The 11,452-nt window shown below is 40.1% G+C and overlaps 1 protein-coding gene across 1 annotated transcript in view; it reads left to right on the forward strand.

The window, feature by feature from the left end:
• The first annotated feature begins 222 nt into the window (after positions 1 to 222).
• LOC143020847 (uncharacterized) overlaps positions 223 to 11,452 on the forward strand; it is a 563,130-nt gene continuing 551,900 nt past the window's right edge. The window contains exon 1 of the mRNA XM_076177687.1: positions 223 to 909. Within this exon, the coding sequence (XP_076033802.1) occupies positions 843 to 909 (67 nt within the window). The 5' untranslated portion in view covers positions 223 to 842. The remainder of the gene's footprint in view (positions 910 to 11,452) is intronic.

Here is an 11,452-nt window from a genome sequence, read left to right on the forward strand (position 1 = left end):
AAGGTGACATTGAGGTCCGTCGCAACTTTAAGGTGATTTTGGCGTCGCCGCGACTTTAAGCCGTGACCTTGCCGTCCCGCGTCGACTTTAAGCCGTGATCCGGTCCCATTGACGACGGAATTAATGGAAGTCATAGATAAATGAGTCGCGGTTTGGAAAGAAAAACAAGAGGAAAAGAACGAACGAAGTGAAACGGAACCGCTGGAAAAAGAAAAAGGTTGAAGGAAGGGAAAGTGAGAATTTAAAATAGATTCGGAGAAAAGGCAGCGAGCGAAAAGAATTGAAAGAAGTCGAGAAAACGAAAAGAATTGAAAGAAAGCGAGGAAACGAACGAACGAAAGGAATGTAAAAACAGTGAAAATTTTTGAAAAATTTGAGTAAAAATTGAAGGGAAAAAAACTGGAAAATCTGAATAAAGAATATTTCGAAAGGTGAGGAAGGGAAAGGAAGTGAACTCAGGAAGTGTTGCAAAACCGAAGTGAAAAAGGAGAAAAAAAAAAACGAAAAAAAAAGATAACTAAAAGTGTAGGTGACAGAATCTAGATAGTGTATAAAGTGAGAAAATTGATTAATAAAAAGGACGTAGTGAGAATCAGTGTAGAAAGTATTAGTCACAAGGAGGCACGGTGGGCGGGAGTGAGGAAGAAGAAGAGGAGGAAGAGGAAGAGAGGAGGAAAGAGGATTTAAGAAAAATAAACTTTCGTCGAAGACGTCTCGAGAATAAGCGAAGTGGGCTAGCGAAAACGTTGGACCCTTCGCTTCGCTTCGCTTGGCCTCGCTTCGCTTCGCCTGGCCTCGCTGGCGAAGAAAACGGAACGCGTGTCACACGCCTACACATCGCGATGATCGTCATCTTCGTCATCGTCGTTTCCTTCGTCGTCCTCGTCGCTCCGGTCGTCTCTGCGGAAGGTAAGTGAAGGTCGAGATTTGGTAGTTTGGTCTATAGAACGCGAGGCTTAATTACAGTGATAGATATTTGGTATGTGGTTAGATATATCGGTCCTTGCTAGAGGTTAGGTTTGGTTAGATTAGGTTTGGTTTGGTTAGGTTTGGTTAGGTTAGGTTTGGTTAAGTTTGGTTAGGTTAGGTTGGGTTAGGTTAGGTTGGGTTAGGTTAGGTTGTGTTAGGTTAGGTTTAGTCAGGTTAGGTTTGGTTTGGTTAGGATAAGTTAGATTAGGTAAAATTATATTAGGTAAGGTTAGGTTACGTTAGGTTAGAATAGATTGTTTATGTAATTAGAGAGCAGATCAGGATGGACAAAGCAAGGTAAATTTAGAAAAGGCTGGTTAGATAAGGCTACAAAAGATTTGGTTAGGTTATATGAGGCGAGGTTGAATTAGGTTAGATTATGTTAACTTAGGTTAAGCAAGGTTGAGATACTTTACGCTAAGTCATTTTTACTTAGAGAAACTTAGAAAAAATATAAATCGTTTATCTTTCAGCACTATTAACATGAAAGCGGAAATGAATTCTTAAAGTTGACTAAATCGTCCGTGATTGGGCAATTATTCAATTATTTGTTTTATTCGTTGCATAGAGAACGATCTCAAAGTCGTGAAAAAAAGAAGAAAAATTTCAGATTTTTTCTTTATTTTATTTTTCTCGGTTTTGTTGGAGGAAGTAACGATTGTTATGGTACTGTGTATTGGTTTTACATAGTGTGGTGCCAAAAATGAGACTTGTTTTTTTTTTTTTTTTTTTTTTTTTTTTTTTTGTTTTTTTTTTTTTTTTTTTTTTTTTTTTTTTTTTTTTTTTTTTTTTTTACTGAAGGAAGAAAATATTAATATATGAATGTGTATGTGACAAACAAGACAATTTATTTATATATATTTTTTATCTATTTATTTTTATGTCTTATTAGAGGAGGAAAAGATGATATTGTAAAACATAAAGAAGAAAACAGATTCGGGACCAGTAAAGGCCCCAGTCACTCCATCACGACTCGAATTCGTTCGTTTGAGTCGAAACGACTTCGGTTATAATTTTTCATTTTTCGAATCTCCAAATATCAAATCACCTTTGCATCATACATTGATAATTTGAATTTCAAACTAAGAGAAGTTAAATCTAGAATACGAACATTAGATCCATTGTTGAATTGCCCGTAGTGACGTCTAGAATACCGTCGGCGAAGTCGTGTTGAAAGTTTTCGAAATTCACAACATTTGACGAAAATCGTGATTGTGTGACTGGGGGCTTAACTAACATCGGTGCGAGGTTGTCTACATGGACAGAAGCGCTGGTGAACGACAACCTCCTAACAACAACAGAAATAAACATAATAATTAGAAATTATTCGAAAAACAAATGCTTCATTGCAAGCGCAGAAAGTACTTGATGCATAAGAGATGATTTGAATTTTAAGTGTTTACGATAATTAGCAAAGATAATTGACAAACTTGGTGGTTTGATTGATGAGTAGACGAATAGACGAGAAATTATGTTACAGATATTATGAATGTTTTGATTAGTTCTAAAAGACGTAGATAAGACAAACAAGTATAGATAACCAAATTGAAAAATAATGATGAAATTAGTTTGAACAATTAAATTGGATGATAATGATAATAATGATAATAACGATAATAATTACTATTACTATTATTAAGGATGTCATAATGATAATTACTACTGCCTCTACTACTTCTAGTAATGATGACAATAATAAATGAATAATAATAACAATAGTAATAATAATGATGATAAGAGTAATAATAATAACAATAATGATAATAATAATAGTAATAATAATAATAATAACAATAGTAATAATAATGATGATAAGAGTAATAATAATAACAATAATGATAATAATAACTTGATAATAGGAACAATCAAACGTGAGTAATTAAGTGATAAATGAATGCATGAATGACCCGATATTAGATTACATCGAAGTCAAATTACTTAATCATTAAATCTGCAAAAAATAAAAATTTTATTTGAATTCTTGGATCAGACAATAGAGAGCGAAAGAGTGAAATATTAAATATGAATCACACACGAATTCCTGATTAATTCGAAGAAATGAATATATTGTACAAGTATTTATTCAAATATAAGATTATATACGAGTATCTGTCTGTCGGAAGGCTTTTTTTTTACCCATATAAAGTGTTATCACACTGGGACATTTTTCCTTCAACCTTCAAATCATTGGTGGTACCGCCCATTTTCAGCTCTCTTTCTCTCTTTCTCTCCCTCTTTCTCTCTCTCCCTCCCTCTCTCTCTCCCTCTCTCTCCCTCTCTACCTCTCTCTTCGTAAAATTACTATGGTAAACTATTTTGTTTTCTCAACAAAAATACATAGGATGTTGTCATTTGAAATTCTGAAGGAAAATTCTTTTCCTCCAGCTTTGCGAATTCCTTCCCTAAAGCTGCATGCATCTGTTCTAAAAGTCGAAGGAAAAAGAGCCCAGAGTGATGACCACTTTAGAAAAGTAACCTACCAAGACATACATCCATCGCCACGCCCATCCCACGCCCATTTGTTTCCCTTTTGTCTTCACTCGCTGAAGAGAAAACGACGAAAGAATTAGTGAATGGATGAAAATAAACTCAAACAAAGTCATACAGTATTCCATTCTAACTTGAATGTGGAAACATGTAACGAAATGTGATAATACATTCACTAACATTCAACAATAAGCAGTAGAACCAACAAACTTATGTGAATTATGGATGTGTATGATTAAACGAAGGCTTGACTGAAAGGATAGACAAGCGAACACAAATTTTGAATTCCTTTCGAATGTTTATAATTTAAGAGAAACACAATAGTGGACAATAACTTATGGATGTGTATCATTAAACGAAGGCTTTACTGAAAGGATAGACAAACGAACAAAATTTTTGAATTCCTTTCGAATGTTTATAATTTAAGATAAACACAATAGTGGACAATAACTTATGGATGTGTATCATTAAACGAAGGCTTGACTGAAAGGATAGACAAGCGAACACAAATTTTGAATTCCTTTCGAATGTTTATAATTTAAGAGAAACACAATAGACAACAATAACATAAGGCAACAGTCATACAACTGAACGAAAAGTAATGGAATAAAGAGACGAACGTTGGAGTGAAAAAGAACTAACAAGTTGACGAAAGGACATGAAATATCTGTTCCACTTGCAAAGTTGGGGTCCATTTGGTACAATTAGCGACGAGGGTGTTGACAGGGATGAAGTAATTCAGAAAGGCGAGATTAGATCACCGTGAGGTATCACTAGTCTTAACACGCAGCTTATCACAAGGTCACGCAGAAGCCTTTGGTGTTATAAACACGTGGCATAGTGACTTGTATCACCAGTCTTATCACGCAACTGACCACGAGGTTACAGAAAGGCGTGTCGTGCTAAACACGTAGCATAATGCATTGTAACGCCAATCTTAACACGCTCATAGCACGAAACTAACCACAACGCCAAAATGAAACCTGTAGTGATAACTCGTAGCACAGTGCCTTGTATCACCAATCTTAACACGCTCATAACACGAAACTTATCACAACGCCAAGCAGTTGCCTGTGGTGGTAAACACATATCACAGTAACTTGTATCACCCATCTTAACACGTTGTTAACACGCAGTTACTCACGCACCAGGCTATGGTGTTAACACGTATCACCAATCTTAACACGCTCATAGCACGAACTATGGTGATAGCATGGTTCCAGTGCTTTAACCATCAGTCTAGCATCATGGCTCATTCTAGTATCGGTGTTAAGGGTGAGAGTACTGTAATGTGTTATACGAAAACAGTCCTAACTGCATTTCGTTAGCGACAAACACATTTACCCGTTGGAATCATGCAAGTTATTGTCATGCAGTATGTGTCGTTAAATTCCTTAGTGAATTATAAAGTATGTGTGTGTTTGTATGTATGTGTGCGTATGTATTTGTGTGTGTGTATGTACGCGTGTGTGTACGTATGTATTTGTGTGTGTGCGTATGCATTTTGTGTGCGTGTGTGTGTGTGTGTGTATGTACGTGTGTATATACGTGTGTATGTGCGTGTGTGTGTGTGTGTGTGTGTGTGTGTTTGTATGTGTGCATATGTATTTGTGTGTATGTGCGTGTGTGTGTGTGTGTGTGTGTGTGTGTTTGTATGTATTTGTGTGTGTATATATACGTGTATGTGTGCGTATGTATTTGTGCGTGTGTGTGTATGTACGTGTGTATGTACGTATGTGTGTGTGTGTACTTGTGTTCATGCAAACATGTGTACATTTTTGTCATATGTATTTACACGAACGTACCAATATGTGCGTGTATAATTCAGTAGGTATTTGTTCACGTATGCGAAAGTTTGCGCGTGTGCGTACTATGCGTTTAGACGCGTATTGACATCCTCCGAAGCACGTACGTGGTCTTGCTGAGTGGTAAGCCGCGAAACTAGGAAACTTTATTATTGTTATTATTATCATTAATATTATTATCAATATTATTAGTATTATTATTTTTATCATTATTATTGTCATTATTATTGTCATTATTATTATTATTAGTATTTTTATCATTATTATTAATTATTATTGTCATTATTATTATTATTATTATTATTATTTATGTTATCATTATCATTATTTATTATTATTATTATTATTATTGTAATAAGGATTACAAAGGTGGAGCATGCCGACAGGAGACCTTTTGGTCCATAACTAGGTCGGACGCAGAAAAAATATATAATAATAAATAGATACACAAATAGATAACATTATAATGATATAAAGGATTACATTATTATTATTATTATCATATATTTATTTATTTGTTCATTTAGTTATTTTTTTTTTTTTGGTGCGTTCGCTTGACTTAAACTTGAGCAGAGCACGGAGCGTCGCTTGATGGTAACCAGCGCTTCTATCCTTCGTGACAACATCACACAGAAGAGTCGTGGAGGGATTTGTAGCAGATCGTGGAAGTTTAAAAGTGATTAACATTCTTATTGGAGTGAAATTATATCTCTGTCATCGTAAAAGAATGCGCGGAATAATGTCAACATCAAATATATGTAGTAAACATCCCGATCGGCGTCCAATGGTATGGGAAACAAGGGTGTGTGTGGGGGAAGTGGGGTGTGAGTGTGGGGGGGGAAGTGGAGTGTGGATGTGGGGGAAGTGGAGTGTGGGTGTGGGGGGAAGTGGAGTGTGGGGGGGAAGTGGAGTGTGGGTGTGGGGGAAAGTGGAGTGTGGGTGTGGGGGAAAGTGGAGTGTGGGTGTGGGGGAAAGTGGAGTGTGGGTGTGGGGGGAAGTGGAGTGTGGGTGTGGGGGAAGTGGAGTGTGGGGGAGTGAGATGTGGGTGGGGGAGTGGAGTGTGGGTGTGGGGGGAAGTGGAGTGTGGGTGTGGGGGGAGTGGGGTGTGGGTGTGGGGGGAGTGGGGTGTGGGGGGGAATGAGGTGGTGTGTGGGTTTAGAGTGGGAATAATAGGGTGGGTGTGGGGGGGTGTGTTTGGGAAGTAGGGTGTGGGCGTGGGGGTGGGCATGTGGGCGTGGCTTCGACACGAACTTAAACAAACGTCTGCCTTTAAAACGTTTAAAAAAACGTTTTCGGTTTCCGCTTGGCCAAGTAATAACTTTGCCTGTCTCTCCCGTGTTGGAAGAGAGGAGGGGGGCGTGGTCGTGACCCCCCCCTCTCTCTCTCTCTCTCTCTTTCTCTCGCTCTCTTTCTTTCTCTCTCTCTCTCTCTCTCTCTCTCGCTTTGTCTCTCTCGCTTTGTCTCTCTCTTACTTTCTGTCTCTCACTCTTTCTCTCTCTCGTTCTCTCGCACTCTCTCTTTCTCGTTCTCTCGCACTCTCTCTATCTCGTTTTCTCGCACTCTCTCTCTCGTTCTCTCGCACTCTCTCTTTCTCGTTCTCTCGCACTCTCTCTTTCTCGGTCTCTGCCTCTTTCTTTTTCTCGCTCTCTCTCTTTCTCTCTCCTCTCTCCTTCCTCTCCTTCATCTCCTTCCTCTCTCTCCTTCCTCTCTCTCTCTCTTTTTCGCTCTCTCTTTATCTCACTCTTTCGGTCTATGTCGCTCTCTATCTCTTTCCCTATGTCCCTCTTTCCTTCATTCCTTCCTTCCCTCCATTACTCCTTCCCTCCTTTACTCCTTCCCCCCTTCCTTAATCCACCTACTCCCCTTCCTCCTCCGCCCCCTTCTTCCTCCTCCTCCCCTTCTTCCTCCTCCTCCCCCTTCTTCCTCCTCCTCCCCCTTCTTCCTCCTCCTCCTCCCCATCTTCCTCCTCCTCCCACTCCCCCTTCTTCCTCCTCCTCCTCCCACTCCCCCTTCTTCCTCCTCCTCCCCTTCTTCCTCCTCCTCCCCCTTCTTCCTCCTCCTCCTCCTCCTCTTTCTCCTCCCCCTCCTCTTTTTCCTCCCCCTCCTCTTTTTCCTCCCCCCTCCTCTTTTTCCTCCCCTCCTCCTCCCCCTCCTCCTCCCCTCCTCCTCCCCTCCTCCTCCTCCTCCCCTCCTCCTCCCCCTCCTCCCCTCCCCTCCTCCATCCTACTTCCTCCCGTCCTCCTACTCCTCTTTCTCCTCCCCACCTTCCTCCTCCTCTTTCTCCTCCCCACCCTCCTCCTCCCCCTCCCCACCTTCCTCCCCCTCCCCACCTTCCTCCTCCCCACCTTCCTCTTCCTCCTCCTCCCCCCCCTCTTTCTCCTCCCCACCTTCCTCCTCCCCACCTTCCTCCTCCTCCTCATCTTCCTCCTCCTCCTGCCTCTCCTGCCCACAGGTCGGTCTCAGAAAACCAGACAGCATATTGACACTAACCCGATCGTCTTTTTCTTTTTTCTCCGTCCGGCGCCCTTCGCCTCGCACCGGAACTGAACGATAACTTAAGAGAACGAACGAAGTTTTTCGGAAGGTTCTCGTGTTTCAACACCACATTGTCTCTCAGGAAACGTGCGTGTTTCAGTCCGAACCGGTTTCGTTTCATTTTGTTTCGTTTTGTTTCGCGTCAGTGTGGAAATGATAAGTTTATTATAAATTTCCAGGAATGTCTGTGTGTCTGTGTGTGTGCGTGTGAGCGATTTGTAACCCCATTCAATACGGTGTCCTGTGTATTAGTGAATGACAACAGACGCCCCTCAATACGGTTACGCTCGTTAATGTAATTGATACGAATAGAATGCGGTTGGTTACATGAAGGGAGTGGGGGGGGGTAGGGGAGAGGGTCACGGACCCCGGCCTGAAAGAGGTCTGAATCAGGCTTTACCCCATCAAGTCTGAAGTCCACACACACACACACACACACACACACACACACACACACACACACACACACACACACACACACACACACACCAGCTGCATGGAATCGATCGTTGTTAGCCAGAATAAAGTGTGTGAGGTACGTTTGTGAGATGACAGAGTTATTACTATTATCAGTGTATTAAGTGGATATATGTATATATATATATATATATATATATATATATATATATATAGATAGATATATATATATATATATATATATATATATATATATGCAATAAAAACACTAGGAGCGTGTGTTCACAAATGCGTAAGTAACCACTAGGAAAAGTAAACTAACGAAGCAGAGCGCTTTCGTATAATTACATCTTCAGTGCAGATACAAAGAAGGAATAATAAGATGAAGAAACAAGGTACAGAATATATGACATAGTGAAGAGGGCATTCGGAGAGGTAGTGGAAGAAGTACACGTGACGGACGTTTGGACCGTCCTGGTAACCAGCAAGTATGGGGACAACTGCTCATAATTTATATTATAATTTAAACCATTTTGAAATTTCATGAGAAATAAAACTATATAATTTGTACAAACCTTGATGGAGATTAACATTTATCCCCTTACTAGATTTGATCAAACTGCATTCAATTAAATTTCTTTGTTATGTTGTTGTATGTGATGACTTTAGCGTTATCCCAGTCAACTGGGTGGTTAAAATGGTTTATGTGGTTGAAAATACCGCTAGATTGGTTTCCCTCTCTAACGTATTTCTTGTGTTGATTGATTCGTGTTGTGAGTGTTTTAGCTGTCTGACCAACATAAAACTGATTACATGATTTGCCAGGTATTTTGTACACACACCCTTTATCACTATTGACAGAATTATTTATGAGCAGTTGTCTTACAGTGTTCTTATTGTTAAAAACTACATTAATGTTAAATTTACGTAATATATTTGGAATATTTTGCAGGTTCTCTTGGTACGGTAGAATTAGCAAGTCATTCATATTGAGAGTTTGAGTTGACCTGTTATAAAATGTCCTTTTAGCACGATTGTAAGTTGTGTCAAGAACATGTGTGGGGTATTGTAGCTTAGTACCAATGTCGTAAATACATCTTATTTCATCATCGATGTACTCTGGGCTGCAAATGCGTAGGGCCCTGAGGTACATCGACGAAAAAACAGATATCTTTACGCCATCAGGGTGTGAGGAATAATAGTGTATATATGAACAAACATTGGTTGGTTTGCGATATACACTAAACTTCAACTCACTTTCACGGCGGTAGATATTACAATCAAGGAAAGGCAAAATACCTTCACTCTCTATCTCCACCGTGAACTTAATGGAACTGACCAAATTATTAAGCTTACATAAAAAATCATTTACATTATCTTGAATGGGCCACAGACATAGGATGTCATCAATGGGGGGAATGATCTTACTTAAAATTTTGGTTTAAAAAAACTCCATATATAAATTACTCAATACGGGGGAGAGAGGATTACCCATGCTCATTCCAAATTTCTGAGAATAGAATTTATCATTAAATTGGAATTTGCAATCTTTAACACACAATTTGATCAGTTCAATTAAGGTGCCTGAAGGTAATGGTAAATCATGCTTATTTAACTCTTCTTTTAGATAGATTAAAAGGTCATCCAAAGGAACTTTCGTAAACTAACAATATAACTTACCAACCAATGTTTGTTCATATATACACTATTATTCCTCACACCCTGATGGCGTAAAGATATCTGTTTTTTCGTCGATGTACCTCAGGGCTCTCTCCACTCGTCTAGTTGTTTGTTGTTTTGATTTATTCATTTATTATTATTATTATTATCATTATTATTATTATTATTATTATCATTATTATTATTATTATTATCATCATATTTTTTCTCAACGTAGAAGAAAAACATTGAGTTTTGGTATGCAAGTTCTGAAATTAATATAATTTATTTATTTTTTATTATGCATTTATTTACGTATTTCAGTATATTTACATTCCTATGTGTGTATGCGTATAGACGTACACACACACACACACACACACACACACACACACACACACACACACACACACACACAGGTTACAGCATTACCCATAGATCGGTTATACATGAGCTTTGAGCTCTCATCCGGGAGGGTAGTAGATGACCACGAGTCCAACACGTGATCCAAGACCATGGTGAATTACACACACACAGGTATAACCGAAGGAAGAACGAAATACTGAACCCCACGAGCACAGCTCTTCTTAATAAAACCAAAATGCATCTGAGCAGACGGACGGGCTATATAAGATCTACGGAGCTCTCATCCGGGAGGGTAACAGCCGTCGATCACGGGCCCAGCACGTGGTCCAAGGTATTCAATATTCCGCTGGAGTGGGCCTCCTCGGAAACTGCTGATGGAATTTCAGAGTTTAGGTCAAAATGAGTCTTTTTTTCCCTCACGCCTTACTCCCAGTCTCAACTCCCAACTCCCACTCCTAACTCCCAACTCCCACTCCCCAACTCCCACTCCCCACCCACTCCTAACTCCCACTCCAATCCCATTTCAACTCCAACTCTCCACTGCCACTCTCAACTGCCACTCTCAACTGCCACTCCCAACTCTCATTTCAACTGCCACTCCCAACTCTCATTTCAACTCCCACTATCAACTCCCACTCCCAACTCTCATTTCAACTCCCACTCTCAACTCCCACTCTCAACTCCCACTCTCAACTCCCACTCTCAACTCCCACTCTCAACTCCCACTCTCAACTCCCACTCCCACTCTCAACTCCCACTCCCACTCTCAACTCCCACTCTCAACTCCCACTCTCAACTCCCACTCCCATTTTCAACTCCCACTCTCAACTCCCACTCCCATTTTCAACTCCCATTCCCGTTTTCAACTTCCACTCCCGTTTTCAACTTCCACTCTCAACTTCCACTCCCACTCTCAACTTCTATTTTCAATACCCACTCTCAACTCTCATTTTCAACTCCCACTCTCAACTCCCATTCCCCACTCCCACTTCCAGTTACAATCATACTCCCACTAGCACTCCCACACATGCTGTCACTCCCACTGGCACACGGTCCACACCATTCCCTCTCTCACCCGTACTCCCATCCGAACTCCCAGTAAAGGTCCTCACACTTCTACTCCCACACGTATTCCTGTTCCCACTACCACATTCCCATTCCTACTCCTACTCTTAATCCCACATCTCCCACTCTGTATTCCTCCTAATCCCACT

This window comes from Oratosquilla oratoria, chromosome 40 (assembly GCF_046742065.1).
Source record: "Oratosquilla oratoria isolate Oo_2021 chromosome 40, ASM4674206v1, whole genome shotgun sequence".
In the NCBI taxonomy this organism is placed as follows: domain Eukaryota; kingdom Metazoa; phylum Arthropoda; class Malacostraca; order Stomatopoda; family Squillidae; genus Oratosquilla; species Oratosquilla oratoria.